This window comes from Magnolia sinica, chromosome 3 (genome assembly GCF_029962835.1).
Source record: "Magnolia sinica isolate HGM2019 chromosome 3, MsV1, whole genome shotgun sequence".
Lineage (NCBI taxonomy): Eukaryota > Viridiplantae > Streptophyta > Magnoliopsida > Magnoliales > Magnoliaceae > Magnolia > Magnolia sinica.
The window spans coordinates 16,705,799-16,725,198 of record NC_080575.1 but is presented as its reverse complement, the minus strand read 5'-3'; the positions used below and the strand labels follow the sequence as shown (position 1 = coordinate 16,725,198).

General features: G+C 43.7%; 1 protein-coding gene across 2 annotated transcripts; it reads left to right on the top strand.

Annotated features, from left to right (window-relative positions):
* Positions 1-13,583: 13,583 nt before the first annotated feature.
* LOC131239619 (UV-B-induced protein At3g17800, chloroplastic-like) lies at positions 13,584-19,053 on the top strand. Of its 2 annotated transcripts, XM_058237410.1 has the most exons (3): positions 13,584-13,968; positions 15,752-16,056; positions 18,036-19,053. In XM_058237410.1, the coding sequence occupies exons 1-3, from the start codon at positions 13,813-13,815 to the stop codon at positions 18,838-18,840; spliced, it is 1,266 nt and encodes a 421-aa protein (XP_058093393.1). In that variant the 5' UTR covers positions 13,584-13,812; the 3' UTR covers positions 18,841-19,053. The 2 variants fall into 2 exon arrangements, with proteins under 2 accessions (XP_058093393.1, XP_058093394.1); XM_058237411.1 differs by lacking the exon at positions 15,752-16,056.
* The last annotated feature ends 347 nt before the right edge of the window (positions 19,054-19,400 follow it).

The window sequence follows — 19,400 nt, the reverse complement described above, 5'->3', positions numbered from 1 at the left end:
TGTGATGTGCATTGGGCCCGTAATAGAGACCCATCATGATGTATTTTTGGCCCATGTGTGGGGCCCACCTGTTTGTATTTTGACCCATGTGACGGGGCCCACTTGCCTTGTATTTTGAGGCCCACGTGATAGGGCCCACCTGCCTTGTATTTAAGGCCCATATGATGGGGCCCACCTGCTGCATACTGAAGCCCATGGGCATGGCCCATTGCGATGTATTCGGGGCCCATGAGATGTGGCCCACTTTAATGAACATGAGGCCCAAGTATGAGGCCCACTTGATATGTATATAGGTCCATGTGAGGAGGCCCACTGTGATGTGTTCGTGACCTTTGGCAAGGCCCGACGTGATGTATACGCGGCCCGTATTTAAGGCCCAGTCGCAGGGCCCACCTGTTGTGTACTCAAGGCCCGGTGTGATGTATGTAATGACGTTTATATGGGGCACTCCTTGGGAGCAATGTTGGTTAAATGGCCACATTGTTGGGCAAAGATGGTTTAATGTCCACGTTGTCACGACCATGTGCCGATTTGATTATCGATCGATCCCGATTATCGTGGCCGATTTCGATTACGATTATCGATCGATCCCGATTGTCGTGACCGATTTGCCAACTCGATTATCGATCGATCCCGATTGTCGTGGACGATTTGCCGATCTTCGATTATCGATCGATCCCGATTGTCGTGGACGTTGTCGACTCGATTATCGATCGATCCCGATTGTCGTGGCCGATTCTGACTCTGATTATCGATCGATTAGATTGTCGTGGACCGATTTGCCGACTCGATTATCGATCGATCCGATTAGTCGTGACCGATTTGCCGACTACGATTATCGATCGATCCCGATTATGGTGGCCGATTTGACTTCGATTATCGATCGATCCCGATTGTCGTGGACGATTTCGACTCTGATTATCGATCGATTAGATTGTCGTGACCGATTTGCCGACTACGATTATCGATCGATCCGATTATCGTGACCGATTTGCCGACTCGATTATCGATCGATCCCGATTGTCGTGACCGATTTCTTGATTTCTGATTATCGATCGATTAGATTGTCGTGGCCGATTTGCCGACTACGATTATCGATCGATCCGTTATCGTGGACCGATTTGCCGACGATTATCGATCGATCCGTTAGTCGAGACTCGATTATCGATCGATCCGATTGTCGTGACCGATTTCTGACTCGATTATCGATCAATTCCGATTTCAGACCGATTTGCTAATTTGATTATCGATCAATCCGATCGTCGTGACCAATTTTCGTATTCGATTATTGATCGATCCGATTATCGTGACCGATCTTGCTTCGATTATCTATCGATTTCGATTGTCGTGAGCGTGCCGATTGACATGAGCGATTTGCCGATTGATTATCGATCGACTCTGATTATCGATCATTCCCGATTGTCGTGACCGATTTGTTGATTCCACTATCGATGGATTTCGATTTGTCGAGGCCAATTGTATAGGCCGATTCGATTCGAGGCCAAGTATCGAGGCCAGTTCCGAGCGTCGAACCTAATTGTTAAGGCCGATTTCGATTGCCAAGGCCTATTGTTGATGCCTACATGATGCATATACGATCCATAGTCGAGGCCCATTGTGATGTATTTGAGGCTCATGGGCAAGGCCCATTGTGATGTATTCGTGGCATATGGGCAATGCCCATTGTAATGTATTCGAGCTCTGTGGGCGTGGCCCATTGTGATACATTCGAGGCCCTTATATGGAGCTTGATGTGATGTATGTGAGGTTCCTTTCAGCATTGTACTCAAATGATTATATTAGTGGATATGTGATGATGTTGTTGCCTTTGTCAATTGGGTAATCTTGTGGTTATGCTTATTATGAGTTAAATGTACAAAAAAAAAATCTTCCTTGTAGGATCCCAGGATCGGAATCTGGCGTATGGACGCTAAGACCCGAGAATGGGGTACTACGGAGGCTGTCGACACCGGATTCGGTGATCGGGATTCCTGCGAATCCGATTTCTGGGTTTGGGGCATGACAGAAGTTGGTATCAGAGCATAACTTGGGAATACCTGAGGATAACATCACATATCTACTGATAGGCACCCTTCACTCGATGATTGCTGAGAACTTGGAATGATTAGATCCCCGAGTTCTAATAACTTAGAGATTTTCTTATATAGTTCCCTACCTTTGAGATTATGAGGCTGCTTAGTATTCCCGTTTTAATCATCTCTGATCCGAGACCTGAGGTTCATTAAGGGTCACCATTCTATTGAGGAGATTTCTTGGGTGCACAAGACAAAGATTAGAGAACGCTATCTCCATCTGATATATTGATTATGCCTTGTATATGTTTATATCGATGCTTCCTCCTCCCTTACCTTCTCTTGTATGATAGTAAATTTCGAGGACGAAATTTTTATAAGGTGGGTAGAGCTGTAAGACCCGTGTCCTAGCTCGTACCGTTCCGTAGGCTTTCGCGGTCCTCCCGGTCGAATTTTGGTGATCCACGATGCGTCCTGCATATCGAAGTCGACTCGACTCGAAACTTGTACCCTAGCGATCGCATCGTCGCCGCGACTCGCGCACCGAACAGATACCCAGGCTAGAAGATGTGGGCCCACATTCATTTTGAGAGAAAAGCTGCGCATTGCGAATTTCAAGGGAATCTCTACAATGTATCCCATCAATCAATCAACCACCCAAGTCAAGTACAACTCATACCCTAAGTACAAGCACCCATCCCTCTCTCACCCACAAGTCAACAATACCCATACCTATCTCATCCCATCCTTACCAAAAAGTCAAGCAACCCATACATTCCCATGTCATATTCCTTACACCACTCTCTCTCTCTCTCTCTCATTTTCTCATTTTTCATTCCAAGCAAATCCCATGAGTCCAACGTCCAAGCTCTCCATGAGAAGAGCTAGTGTGGCCCACCTTCGTACCACTCAATCCCACCCTCCAAGCTTCATCTCGACCGTTGAAATCGTTCTCTTGGAGCTCTAGATCGCATCAGTGGAAGGAGGAGTCTAAGATCTAAGGTGGGTGATTTTGTTGTTTGATTTCATGATTTGAGGGCCCACATACGGTGGGACCCATCTTGGTGTATGCACTATAAAGGGAGGGCCCATAGTGGCGGGGTCCTTCCCATTCATCTCCCTCTCTCTCTCTCTATGTGTGGCCCACCCGATGTTGAATGTGTTTATCCATGCCGTACACTACATGGGGTGGTGGGACCCACCAGATGTATCCAGCCGTCCATCAGGTTGGCGCATGTGGCCCACACCCATGTGGCAGCCCACCATGATGCTTGCATTTCATCCATGCTACCCATCGTCCAGACCTTGGACGGTGGGGCTAGCCGTGATGTAAGTGTTTTGTTCACAGTTCACATGGACGTGTGGACCCCTGCAGCTACTGGCTGCTGTATTGCTATTAACAAGTGGGCCACCATGGCAAATGTGTTCCTCCATTCATCTGATGCTGGGCCAGCAACCCACGATCCATTCGGCTGTTGGATGGACGCCTGCAAGTTCCCTGGGTCTGATCACGAGGTTTGTATCAATCTGGACTGCCCAGATCGTGTGGACCCACCGTGATGTATTTATTCTAAACCCTCTCCGTCCATCTGATTGTACGGGCATCACAACTACTACAAGCGACGTCATCCAGTTCTGATCGCTACCGTGAAGCATTTATAATACATATACACCGTCCATCTGTGCTGGATATGGATGGACGGTGCTGAGTACCACCTAATGCATGTATCTTATCCAGTCATCCACTGACTGGTATGGTGGACCCCACCATGAGGTATGTTATACCAAGACCGTTCGTCAGCAGGTCCATGGGACCCTGACCATGATGCATGTGCCTTTCATCCACACCGTCCAGTGTTCTGGACGGTGGGGACCACCAAGATGTATGCAAAATCCACACCGTTCGTCCATTGCAGGCTCACCTTTGATGTGTTTAGATCCAGGCCGTCCATCTGGACAGCGGGTCCCATGTAGTGGGCAGCTGCTGCTGCCTTGAACACTAGCAAGTCACGTGGACCCTACCACCATGACGCATGTGATTTATATCCACGCGCGTTCGTGCTGAGTGCAGCACGTGGGACCCTTGATGATGTTATACACACCGTCATCTGTTGGTGAGCCACCCTTATATATCTGATAATCTGGACCGTCCAGATTGTGTGGACCCACCTTGATCACCACGTGTGACCCCACCGTCCAGCAGCTAGGGTAGTGGGTCCCACATGGAGCCTATATCCCAGCCGTTTGTTGAATGGCGTCCAGGGCTGGACGTTTGAACTGATATTAATATAGTATTAAATGTTATTTTATATATTGGTACACTCATTGTATACGTATGGGACCCACCTCGTTGTACATCCACACCGTCCATATGGATGGGACGGTGGGACCCACCTATGTATGTATTTTTCACACTGTCCAGGATCCCTGGACGGTGGAAATCCACCCTAATGTATAGTAAATGTGTTCCCCACACTATTCATCTGATCATCATCATGGCCCACCATGATTTATGTACTTTATCAACGCCGTCCATCTGTCGAGAACGGTGGACCTACCTTGATGATGTGTTGTTTTCGCACTGTCTGTCCATTTTAATGGACGTGTGGTCCGCCTTGATATATTGTTTCATCCACACCGTCTAGGGACGGGGGACTACCATGATGTATGTTTTATCCACTCTGTCCGTGGGATGTGTGACCCACCTTGTAGTATGTGCTATATATTTGCACCATCCGTCTAGACGAGCTAGGTGTGGGCCCACCATGTTGTACGTGTTTCATCTATGCCATCCACTTGTGTAACCCATCGTGATGTAATTTTCGGGCCATGCGCTGAGGATCATTGTGATGTGCATTGGGCCCGTAATAGAGACCCATCATGATGTATTTTTGGCCCATGTGTGGGGCCCACCTGTTTGTATTTTGACCCATGTGACGGGGCCCACTTGCCTTGTATTTTGAGGCCCACGTGATAGGGCCCACCTGCCTTGTATTTAAGGCCCATATGATGGGGCCCACCTGCTGCATACTGAAGCCCATGGGCATGGCCCATTGCGATGTATTCGGGGCCCATGAGATGTGGCCCACTTTAATGAACATGAGGCCCAAGTATGAGGCCCACTTGATATGTATATAGGTCCATGTGAGGAGGCCCACTGTGATGTGTTCGTGACCTTTGGCAAGGCCCGACGTGATGTATACGCGGCCCGTATTTAAGGCCCAGTCGCAGGGCCCACCTGTTGTGTACTCAAGGCCCGGTGTGATGTATGTAATGACGTTTATATGGGGCACTCCTTGGGAGCAATGTTGGTTAAATGGCCACATTGTTGGGCAAAGATGGTTTAATGTCCACGTTGTCACGACCGATTGCCGATTCCGATCGATGTGATCGATTTACCGATTCTGATTATCAACTGATTCCGATTTTCGTGACCGATTTACCGATTTGATTATCGATCGATCCCGATTGTCGTGACCGATTTGCTTACTCTGATTATCGATCGATTCCGATTGTCGTGACCGATTTGCCGACTCTGATTATCGATCGATCCGATTGTCGTGACCGATTTGCCGATTCTGATTATCGATCGATCCGATTGTCGTGACCGATTTGCCGACTCTGATTATCGATCGATCCCGATTGTCGTGACCGATTTGCCGATTCTGATTATCGATCGATCCGATTGTCGTGACCGATTTGCTGACTCTGATTATCGATCGATTCCGATTGCCGTGACCGATTTGCCGATTTGATTATCGATCGATCCGATTGTCGTGACCGATTTGCCGATTCTGATTATCGATCGACCCGATTGTCGTGACCGATTTGCCGACTCTGATTATCGATCGATCCCGATTGTCGTGACCGATTTGCTGACTCTGATTATCGATCGATTCCGATTGTCGTGACCGATTTGCCGACTCTGATTATCGATCGATCCCGATTGTCGTGACCGATTTGCTGACTCTGATTATCGATCAATTCCGATTGTCGTGACCGATTTGCTAATTTGATTATCGATCAATCCGATTGTCGTGACCAATTTTCTGACTCTGATTATTGATCGATCCCGATTATCGTGACCGATCTTGCCGATTCTGATTATCTATCGATTTCGATTGTCGTGACTGATTGCCGATTGACATGAACGATTTGCCGATTCTGACTATCGATCGACCCCGATTGTTCTGACCGATTGCCGATTGACGTGACCGATTTGTCGATTCCGACTATCGATGGATTTCGATTTGTCGAGGCCAATTGTATAGGCCGATTCTGATTGCCGAGGCCAAGTATCGAGGCCAGTTCCGAGCGTCGAACCTAATTGTTAAGGCCGATTTCGATTGCCAAGGCCTATTGTTGATGCCTACATGATGCATATACGATCCATAGTCGAGGCCCATTGTGATGTATTTGAGGCTCATGGGCAAGGCCCATTGTGATGTATTCGTGGCATATGGGCAAGGCCCATTGTAATGTATTCGAGCTCCGTGGGCGTGGCCCATTGTGATACATTCGAGGCCCTTATATGGAGCTTGATGTGATGTATGTGAGGCCCATGAGGGAGGCCCATGAGTGATGTGTATTGGGCCATTGTGTGGGGCCGTGGGCCCATTATATGTTTGGCTCTATGTGAGCTATTCCTTGGGGGCAATGTAGGTTAAATGTCCACATTGTCGAAGCCAATTGTTGAGGCTGGTTATTGATTATGTGACAACATAGCATCATCATACATGCCCATACGCATCATCTGCATGTTTGTTATGAGATGTGGTTGACCATTGCATATGTCGTTGGGCAGATTGTTATGAGACTCCTTGATAGGCGGAGGTTATCTCACATGAGTGCACGGTATGCGCAGGATTGATGCATAACTGTATTGTATGACTCATGCATCTTGCATTGTGTGCCCTAGCAACATCAGGGCCGTAGCCTCCACAGGCATATCGTGGATGGCCAGATGGGACACCGGAAATGTTTGGTTCTAGCATACGGGCGCTATAGATGTCCCTGGGTGAAAATTCCTAAACCTCCGAGGCCAGGAGACGCCCCAACGTCGAGACCGAGTGGATACATGAGCGCCCGAGTGCCGTATACCAGGAGGCAGCGTCTCCCACTGTGTCGTGGTCGGTTGGGAGGGGGTGTGGCCTTACCTGCCCGAGGGTAGGGGGCATTACTAGGCTGAGTTTGACCAGCTCGTGAATGGGTCCGCTATCGACGTGCCGGATAGGTATTGGCAGACTATTGGCCAGGCGGATAGTGAGGTTTCTTACGCTCACTTGGACTGTGCTGCTGGGAGAGAGACAGTGCCATTTAGAGTGTACTAAACCCCGGTGATGATCCCAGAGATGAACTATACTGATATGTGGATTTAGTGAGCAGGATTTGCATACTCATTCATGCATTCATTCATTCATTATCCACTCGGGTTGGTGGTGCGCAACTAGTTGTTACGTGTGCCTTCGCAATGGCCAGGATTTCGGTTGGAGCGCGCGACTAACCTGAGATCAGGAGTTTACCACATTGAGTCTGACTATCCAAATTTAGGTATGAGACTGGTTTGGATAGAAGTCCCTTGTGATGGACCCCATAGCCTGCGATACTACATATTACCATCCCGACTTCACACTCCAGTATGGTCATTCCATTCGCACCGCATATTGCATTACATCCGCGGCATACGACATCTTGGGTTACTGTGCTTCTGCATTTATATGATCTAGATATGGCTGACGTATTTGTGAACACATAAGGAATTATATACCCAATTGCATTTATATGGTTATATGGTCTAGGTACGACTGATGCTATTTGTGTTACTCATCAGAAATGTATATTGTATTGCATCCTCTACATTTGACATTTGACTCTTTATGACTCCTCGTTTGCGTAGCTGTTATATATTGTGTATATATTGATTTGGCTCATGGACTTACTCGTATTTCCGCTTACTCTGTTATCGTATGATCTATGATCTTGTGAGTATTTCTGTTTACTCTGATAATTTCTGCTCTTGTCAGTATTTCTGCTTACTCAGATAATTCATGATCTTGTTAGTATCTTTGCTTATTCCGATATTGTACGATTTATGGATTACCAATACTTCCAGTTTGTATGATAATGACATTGTATTGAATACTTGGCACTTACCTTCTACACACACTTTCACTACCTTCTAAGCTTTCTATAAGCTTATGCACGATAGATGTGTGCAGGTGGCATTAGGTTGCAGCAGCGTTGAGCTTGGAGCGTGCAGTTATTTTCTTGATCTTTGATTTCGATATATGTATTTCCCCTTCAGCATTGTACTCTAATGATTATATTAGTGGATATGTGATGATGATGTTGCCTTTGTGAGTTGGGTAATCTTGTGGTTATACTTATTACGAGTTAAATGTACATAAAAAAAAACCTCCTTGTAAGATCCCAGGATCGGAATCTGGTGTATGGACACTAGGAGCCGAGAATGGGGTACTACAGAGGCTGTCGGCACCGCTTTTTTTGTTCTTGACAATTGTAATATAATATAAAATAAAATAAATGATCAAGTCAATGATAGTTCGGAAGCGGATTGGCTGGTGTACCACACATCAGCTATTTAGGTTCGTGTCGTGCGAAGACGAGCGAGCACTGGTGCTCCTCGAGCTCCGAGTTGTGTGAACGATTCAAAGGAGATCAAAGATACATGGCCCCACAGTGATGTATTTATTATATCTACACCGTTCATCTATTTTTAGAGATCATTTTAGAGCATTATCGAAACAATGAATCATATCCAAAGATCATATGTACCACACCATAAATAGCAGCAGAGAATAATTTCTACCGTTAAAAAACCATAACATTTATTTTCCATCCAATCTGTCAATAAGGTTACAAATACCTAAATGAAGAGGAAAAACAAATTTCATATTGATCCAAAACTTCCATGACCCCTGAAAGAATTTCAATGATAGCCGTTTAATCCCCCACTACTTTTTTCAATGTGATCCACTTGATAGTTAGATCTGTCTTATTTTTCATCTCAAGCCTTTATACGATCTTGTCAAATGGATGGACGGTTTGGATATAATACGTACCTCGTGATCAGATCCACAGAAAGTTCTGACGTAAATACAGCAGCTATATAGCTGGTGTGAGGTACACCAGCCAATCCGCTTCCGGTTTTATCGGTCCGTACCACGTCCACACCACGTGTCCTATCAGGTATATCCGGTGTATGTGACTGTGGGGATGCCTTAGATTAGAAAATTATTAAAATACGTAAAGATGTAATCGTGTGGCAACAAACAGCTGCTGTTTACGGATAGGCGAGTGTATTGTTGAAATCTGTGGTCGAAAAAATTCAAATCTGTAGTGCGCTTCCGATAGGATAATGTGCGTCATGTAACTTTTTATTAGAAGAAGGTCGTCCGCCGAGGACGTGGATCGGTGATGTTGACAACATCACCCTCAGTGGGTGGTGCGTAGATGTATTTTTGAACCATGCCGTCCATCCGTTTCCCCACTTGTTTTAGGGCATGAATCCAAAAAATGAATCAGATCTGAAGTTTAAGTGGGCCACACCACAGGAAATAGTGATGATTAAACGTACACAGGCTAAAAACTTTTTAGGGCCACTAAATTTTTATATCAGGATTATATTTGTGTTTTCCCTTCGTCTCGTCTGAGTCACTTTATCAACGGATTGGATGATAAATAAACATGACGGTAGGCCCTAGAAAGGTTTCAACGGTGGGTTTTCGTTATCCTTATTGCTTCCAGTGGTGACGCCCACTCAGGTTCGGATCTACTTATTTTTGGGTTGATGACCTATAAAATGAGATGTTAAAACGGATGGACGGTACGTATATAAAAAAGAATACATCATATTAGGCCCCACAGTGCCAAACACATCGACACACCACCGTTCGTGGTGTGCCGCGTTGGACTCTGACTGCGTCCTACCCCGCGTCTCTGGCACCGAACGGGCAGTTATGTGAGCGGGCCCACTGTGATGTATCTGTTTATCCACGCCGTCCATACCTTCTTTAGATCCTTTTAATATATGTGCACAAAAAAAAAGTAAGATCCAACGCTCAAATGGGACACACCAAATAATAAGCTTGGTATCATTAAATGTACAAAGCAAAATGCAAGAGTCATTCGTGGTATGGTCCGTTTAACTGTTGGATCTGCCTTATTTTTATGCCCTCACGTTGAAATTATACAAGAAAAGGAATGGACGGCATTGATAAACAGATACATTAAGTTGGGCCCGCCTACAGAAGTGCCCATTCGGGGTAGGGACGGGCAGGTAGGGCGCAATCCGCGTACATCCGCCCAAGGATATATATTGTATCCTCCAACCTCAGATCTTATAACTGGGCCACACGATTTGGGATCCAGATCGTTGATCTGATATGCTCTGCTGTTGATGGACCATGGCTGGAAATATCCTTAAATTGGAAGTCCTTACACTTGTTACAGTGGGCCTAGAAATAGATGGCTAATAAACAAATGCATTCCACATGCATGTGTTGCTCAACTAATAGTTGGCCGTGCTGATTTTCAGGTAACGTAAACTCGGACGATCCTATCAACGTCTCAGAACCTGTACAGATTCACCATATTCGCATGTGTGGGGTTGTTTGTACGTGGACTGCATCTTCTCACAGTATACACGAGTTTTTTCTTATTTGGCAAGCGGCGCACATGGTTCTGTAACCTACGCCGTCGGTTTGTTGATCCGGTTGGAGAATTCCGCAAATATTTCATGTGCGCCCCGCCCGCAGGAAGTTCATGTCGTTGGAAGTGATGTGGGCCCACCAAAGCTCCAGTGTAAAATCTACTCCGTCTATCAGTTTCTCAAGCTCACAATAGGACATGAATCTAAAGTTATGATAGAAAACACTCATGTGGGGCACACAAAAGGAAAGAGTGAGAATAGAAACTTCCACCGTTGAAACCTTCCTGCAGACAACCATGATATTTATACGACATCCAAACCGTTCATAAAGTTATTAAAACTTTGATAAACTGTAAACACAAATATCATTTTGATTCAAAACTCCTGGACCCCACAAATTTTCAATGGTGGAAATTCAATCCCCATATTTCGTATGGCATTATCCGCCTGGGTCTTGGAGCTACCTGAATTTTGGATCTCTGTCCTACTGTGAGATTGAGAAACTTACGGATGGAGTGGATCTCTGAAGCGCATCTCTGTGGACCCCACAAAGTTTCAACCGCAGGAACTTCCTGTGGCAGGGGCACAGGTAATTCGCATCCATCTCTTCGAGGGAGATCCGATAGACCCGGTACAACCGAAATACGATAGATCCATCTTTCCACAGTACACTTGGTTAATGATGTCTCGATCTGGAGCGTTCATTTAGTTCCGACTCGTGTTGATGGGCACTGCATCGAAATGCAAATAAAATGAACGATCTTAGACATCTGGGCATCTTCCTTCAAAGCAACGGTAGGAAACAAACATGGTTTGATGTTTGCATTCAACTACAGCAATGGAAGAAAAGGGACTCCGAGGATTGCATGTTCACAGTGGGACCCGCTAAATAGACGATCCAGATTTCAAATCACCCTGCCACTAGTGGAAAGATGGCTCTACCGATTTCTACCAGTTCCACCTTTCCGGTTGAATGTGGATTAACCGTCGATCTGTAATCCACGTATATGGTTCATCAATTGCGATATACACCAGATCAACGGTCTGGATTAACAGATCCTCGCCGTACTTTTCGGAACTGGAAACATGTATGTACCGTGCTAATATGCCAATGTATCATATACTCCGTCAACATCACAGACAGCGGCGAAAAATACGGTAGAGCAGGAAGACGCAGGATATGGTAGAGCCATCTATCCGCAGTATACGTGGGAAGCGTTCTATGTCAATCAGGATCGTCCATCCAGTAGGACCAATCATGGACGGATCTCTACTGGAAAATTGCGCTTATCATACAATCCCAGCCGTTAATGTTATTCACTTTTTAGTGTTTAATGCTAACCATTAAACAGTTTTGGTTTCTACCGTCGCTTTGACGGCAATCATTTGCTACGGATCCGATGTATGCGTACCTTTAAATAGTGGACACTTGTCGTGGGGCCCACTAGATGTAAGATCGTTATTCGTGCATTGACCTGGCATCCAGGAGGAGTGTGTCGGAGAGCGCGTACCAGCAGCTGGCTGAGGTGGCATCCCTATCTATTCCTCCGAATATGATACGGTAGAGTCGTAAGAACCGGAGTATGGTATACGCATATCTGTACTGTACACGTGTAAGGGTTATACATAAATCTGAACCATTCATTATATTATATTACATGGATAGACCTATTTTTATTGACAATACATTTAAAAATTATCCTATCCGTCAATTTACGGCACTGATAATCAACCATTAAATGATCTACTTCGTTACCGTTAAATTGAAGGCTACTAATCAGAAGGTTAGAAGTATCCGATAGATGTAAATTTTACAAAATATTCCATTCAAAATAGATAAAATAATATGAACGGTTCCGATTGTTTATTTACACACTAAGAATTCAGAGATGGATCCAAGTTATTCCGCATCATCTCCCCTTCTAGGACGCTCTTGCGAGCTTCGCTTAGTTCCGGTTCTTTTCTCTTCTTTCCTTTCTTATCCGAGTTCGTTTTCCCTCCGTCGCGATCCGATCCAGTGTGCACCGTCTCCCACTGGGGCCCACATGCTAAGATTATCTTATGATTTGAACCGTCCATATTCTCTTCAAAACTAGAATTAGTCTATTTATTCTTAAGCCATTGAAAACCTTCTTTTCATTATTCTAATTTCATACATAGATATTTGATCACATCCATCCATTTAGTTTAATTTTCTTAGCATTGATCTTATAGCACATTTTCCATAACATGGACGGTTCAGATCATCAGAACAATCAACATGAGGCAACAATACGAACGCCTGTTATCCTCTCTCCTGCTCTCCTGTGTGTTTATGAAATTCTTTACTTTATTTTCGCAGGAATCTCTCTTTATCTAGTATTATAAGTGCACTATCACTATAAGTAATAGTGCTCCTAGCTGTACTGACTAACTTAGACACTTCAATCGATTGATCTGACCTGTTGATTAAGTCCATAACATATTTCAAAGCTTATATATAAAAATTTCACTGATTCGGATGAATCGTCCATCCTTGATTTGGCCTTATTTTTTTGTATCCATCCATTTTCCAACCAATGTGTGGGATGGTTACGATTGCCTAATAAAAACAGTTCTGTAGACTCACAACCAATCAACGATGGCTTCTGAAAAATAGATGGATCAAATTGCTAATTTGACGTATTTTGTGGAAATGATCGTGACCGTTGATGTTTTTTTACATTGGTGTGATTATTTTTCGAAATTAGGTAAGAAATGTTATTTGAATTTATCGAACGGTTCAGATCTATGGATTGTACTCTCCTAGTCGCCCTATGAAACAAGTAGCTCTATTAACTTATAGTGCTACGAGTGCACTGGAGCATTTTTCCTCTTTATATATGGGGCTTTGGTTTTATAGGACTCTCCATCCTTCTAGAATTAAAAACCCTCCGATTACAAGCTCACATCACAGCGACGGCCTCTTCCATCATTTTCTTTAATCATCTCTCCATTTCCTTCTTTTTTAATTGAATTTATTGAGCGGCGTCGTTTCCATTTCTTCAGATATCTCCAGCTTTGCTAGATCTAGGGTTTCTGGGGTTTTGGTTTTAGGGCATTTTGTCTCTGTCTCTATATGCTATTTGGATGTTGATGGACAGTGGTTCTTTGCATAGAACGATCCCCGCCGTTGAAGCTTTGCCCTCAGGGGTAAAGTCACAAGGCGGTCCTAAGGTTACGAAGATCCGGTCCGTTGCTTACGTTGGATCTCACAACCTCTCCAATCTCTCCATCGCTTCACAGGTTTGTCCCTCTCTCTCTCTCTCTCTCGCTCTCTCTCTCTCTCTCTCTCTCTCTCTCTCTCTCTCTCTATAGGTCTTTTCTTGATTTTTTTCTGCGATTGATCGTATTGTTTTTTTTTATTTTGGGGTTGATTGAGATATGTGATGGTTACTCACACGAGTATGATTCGAAACGCCACGTGTGGGTAGTCCATGCCGTTCATCAGATGGGCGTATGTGCCCTGGCTGAGAATTTGGGCGGATCAGCTCATTCAGGTGGGCTCTGCTTGGATTTGGAATCGGACCGGTCTGTTTTTGTTCGTACGTGTATGCCCACCTGATGAGCAGGCCGGCCTGATTTGTTCTGGGGCTAGGGGCAATACAAAGTGTGCCGGACCTGACAGAACGGCGCAGATATCACATATGCACGCCGGCCAGGCACGTGTGCCTGCTGGCAGGATGCCTACAGAATTTCGAATGCGTATTTTCCTCTGAAGGCTTCCTGATCAATGGTTGGAATCAAACCGGTTTCGACGGCGGGCATGCCGGTGGGCACCATGTGCCGGCAATCGATTAAACACGATAAGGAAATCCCTACAAGGGGGGATTATTTATGAGCTTCATTCAAATGTTTGGCCCAGACCACCTGTCGGCTATCCTCCGCACCAGCATTCCATACGGATGGGTCTTCTTTCTGTGAATCTAGACCATTCATATGGTAGACCCCCCAATTTCTGCGGCAGCATCCATCGATACACCAGATGGATGGGCTGGCAAAATGAGGGTTCACCTGTACGGAATGCTGGCTCAAGATCGAATAGCACAAATTCATAGCTAGCATTGTGATTCACTCAGCTGAAAATGGCCAGAGACCACACTCTAAGTTTCAGCCACTCATGGAATCTTTAATTTTTAAATTTCTGATATTATTGAAATGTAGCAGGTGCATGGATAGAGAGTGGATTCACATTTTCTTTTCAAAAATAGCCGTTGAATCCACAAGAAAATGGAAATCTCTAAAAACAAGAGATAAAATTGATATTATTCATCAAAATTGCTCTTACAATGTATCTAATGTGCTCATATAAGCAAAAGAAACCCTAGACCCTAATTTGACTTGAAATAGGAAACTTTTCTGAAATAGTAAAAAGACGTCTAATCTCACCAAAGCTCCTAGTCAACCCTTAGGTGACTAAAACAAAGATTTTGGACTGTAATCAGAGTCTTAAAACCCTAAAAATAGTAAAACCAGAACTTAGAATGATAAGTTTTGTACTAAAATGTGATTTTGACCCAGAAAATGGCCTATTTTTCAAGAAATCTGTCAGGGGAAACCAACTCCATCAGTTTCCACATCATAGAGCTTGTTGATCGGTTTCGGAGGTATATCATACATGCAAAATGGATAATGATATATCATACATGCGAAATGGATAACGCGTTGCAAAGTTATGGCTGTTGGAAGCTATAGCACGTATTTAGGCTGTTTTTGCTCAATCGAGCCCCCTCTAGCCTGAATTTGTGGGATCTTGGGCCCTCCATTGAGTTGTGCTTTACTCTTCCTACATCACATTAGTTTTCATATACATTTAACTGATGATATGGTCCATCATAGTGGAATGGCGGAACTGGATTTGCGCAGCTGACCCCAATTAGTTGGGACAAGGCTCAGATGATGACGATAATTAGTTTTCATTCATTAAAAAAAGTATATACTTGTTTTCTCATATACAACATCAGATCTTTCCACTATTAGACCAAAAAGACACTTTTTGTTCATTTTTATTTCTTTTTGGGGTTTGCAGGGATTGGTTAAATGCTGTGGAAGCCAACCTTTTGGCAGACAAGTATCATGTAGTGGTGGGTTGAGAGGTTCAATGCTTGTGACATTTGCGAGCTCAGAGTCTAGCAAATGTGACTATAGGAGCGTGGCTACACCACTTGAGCCACAATCATCAGCTGGGAAATTCTTGAGTAGTGTACTGAAGAACCATCACCACATTTTCCATTTCGCTGCTGCGGAACAAGTAGAGGTGTTAGCTGCTGATAGGGATGATGCTATTGCTCGACAGAAGCATAGTTTGGGCTCTGCTGAATCATGCCTTCATGGGTGAGTGCTTTCTAACTTAGTATTGCGGTCACTGATTTCTATACCCTCAGGTTCTAACTTGGTATTGTTGTCATTGATTTCTATTACTTTGGCATAACTATTGAGTTCTCTATATGTTTACCAGACTGTTCATTTCCATTACATTAATCTTGGGGTTGAGTCAGTTGCACAATCCTTCTAACTAGATGCTGTTCCTGCTTTCGATCATGCTTCGTAGTCAAGCTCCAGCTCCTACTTCCTCAATGTTTGTACTTAGGTTCATGCAGCATTAGGCATATGCTACATAATGCTGCACTTGAAAGAGTTACAGTAATAATATTCTCATATATAAATTACAACATCAATTGGTATATATAATTATATTACACCTATACATATACCTAGTATCATCTATTGGAGTAACTCGGATGATGCTCACCCTAGCAAATATAAGTTACAACATCAATTTGTATATATATTTATATTACATTATACACATACATAGTAGCGTCTATTGGAGTGACTCACATGATGCTAACCCTACTAACTAGCACACTGTGTATTGGAGGAGCCGGCATATTTTGTAACTGTTCACATACCACGGTACTGAGGCAACCCGCCATCTAGGGTAACTTTGATTCCAACCCCTTATCTTTGGACAATTTCCCATTGAATCACAATTGCTGTACTTTCTCCTTTTTTTGTTTTTATAGGCCCATTGATTGAAGAGTTGGAATCTTACAATCTTGAAGATTTATTTTAGGCATCCCCTGTTCACTGTCTCTCTCATAGCAATTGTCCAGATTCTAGGAGTCAGGATATAGATGCATGTTCCTAAGGGTCGCAAACTATGCAAATGTTGCAAACTACACTTATGCATGGTGAAACTGCAGAGTGGTAGCCCCCAAACAGATGGTTGCATAAATGAAAAGTGTTATCATGAAGGCACATAGGATGCAGCCATCAGACACGGGATGACAAGTACCCAGTTAAGATCTCAGTTATCTATTGTGGTTTTCACATTCAATCATGCTTGTTCACATTTTACCCTATTTTTATTTCCCTCCCTCCCTCTATCAGTTCCATTCTCTTTCTTCATACTATATTGTGCAAAAATGCTTTAGGTGAATCCTTCAAATACCAGATTTTTTCGTGAATAAAAGATTTGGGTCCTAGAGGTGTCTCCCAAGAAAGATGGAGACCTTGTTTTCCTCATACTTTTATTTTTTTGAATCATTTCAGAGTTTTGGGGTTAGCGTTATCACCCTTCTACAAGAGAGAAGATTCTTGATCATCATCATCACCTAGGCATTATCCCAATTAATAGGGTTTGGCTATAGAAATCCTCCTGGCATTAAAGTATATCAAGGGCCATAAGTCTACTTCCCCCCCATCGTATCATCTATTGGCACTAGTACTAAGTTCCCTTGAATGCATTCATTTCTAATTCTATTCTTTCTCGCCTTGCCACTTGTTCATCTCAACATACTCATTTCGGCTACGCTCAACCTATGAACATATTTTTCCTTCACTGCCCAACATTCTGTCCCATGAAGCACGGCTGATCTTATTGCTATCCTATCTACAAGGGAAGAGAAGATGCTTTTCAAGAAAAAAAAAAAAAATTCATTCAAAAACTCATGGCCATAAGGCATCTTATCTTCGAAGAGACTATATATTGTAAACCTAATCCTCACCACTATTCTATGTTAACCATCCCAAATTAAAATTGATTTAATGATTCTAACCTCTGATTAATAAGCATTGGTTTCTTGAATTTGGACCGTTGACTGTTTAGATTTGATAACCCATCAAATATCCACCAATCAGACCATTAGGGAAATAGATCAATGCAATTTTCAGTTTGAAGAGCCATCCAATAATGTCCCACAATTTGTGTGGTTTCAGTTCATGCTTGTTGGTTTAGTTCATGCTTGTTATGAACGCTAATGAATATGTAAGACCTGAATTTTGACAATTTTAAAAATTATGCATGCCAGCAGGATTGCTGAACTGAAGGAGCAGGAGTGCCAAATCGCAATCGAAGAGGTCATGTACATGATGGTTGTCCACAAGTTCTCAGAGATTGGAGTTCCTATGGTCCCGCGGCTATCTGAATGCATGAACAATGGGAGATTAGACATGCGGGCATCAAATGATAGAGAGCTGGAATCTGTCCACAGCTTAGAGACGCTTGAGATGATACGTGAACACTTATCCACCATCCGTGATTGGAGAGGGAAATTCGATGCCACAGATAACCGGACAGCGAGCCGAATCCCTAGGCTTCAGCTGGGCCGAGTCTATGCAGCTTCAATCATGTACGGCTACTTTCTCAAATCTGCCAGCTTGAGGCATCGCCTGGAGCTAGATTTCGCACTGACCGACGAAGACCTTCCTCCTTTGGGCTACGGGATTCGCATCCCGCTGCATGAATTCCAGCGTCGTGGGTCGGACAATGTTGCCGTTCTGGGTTGCCCGACGGACAGGATATCTTCCCTGTATCAAGGATCAAGGAGGAGCAGGAAGACTGAGGAGCTGAGGGGGTATGTGATGGGGTTCGACTCTGAGGCCTTGCAGAGATGCGCGAAGCTGAAATCGCGGGAGGCGGTGAATCTGATTGAGAAGCACAGCTGGGCGCTGTTTGGCGAAGATGGTGGGGCAGGTCGAATGGAAGATGACGAGGTGATCAGTGTCACATTTTCAAGCCTCAAGAGACTGGTGTTGGAGGCTGTTGCATTTGGGTCTTTCCTTTGGGATGTGGAAAGATATGTTGATTCAATCTACAGTCTGAAGGAGAACTAAGAAGAGAGGGAGGTGTAAAAAAGATAAAAGAGGAAAGCTTATGAAGCTGTATATATGGGGTAAAGCTGTATGTGTAGAACTCTTGTATTATCGAGTTCTCACTCAAGTCAGTTGTATTGGCTGTTACCGTTTGGGTGGTCGCAATTCAAACATGTATATTGTAGCATTTAGAAGCAATATCAGTTATTAATTGATAGAACGTTTTTCATTCAACATTTCGGACTCTTTTTAAGTGGGGGTGAAGATGGTTGTTGCGTCATGCATGCATGACGACAGATTTCTTTTTCGCGGGAATTTATCCGGTTATTTTCGAATTAGAGGTTTTTCTGAGGATATTAATATGAAAAGCCTGTCTAAAATGTAAAAATATTTATTTTTTCAATTAATAGATAACTATAAAATTAGATATATAATTATATAATGAAATATTTGAAGTTACAAGGAAATTTGCCATTAATATTGTGTTAATTTCGTGATAAAACATGAAAATCTAAAAACTGCTGATATTTTGAAAATCTCCTGATATTATTATTGCTATAAATATGATATGAATGCCCTTC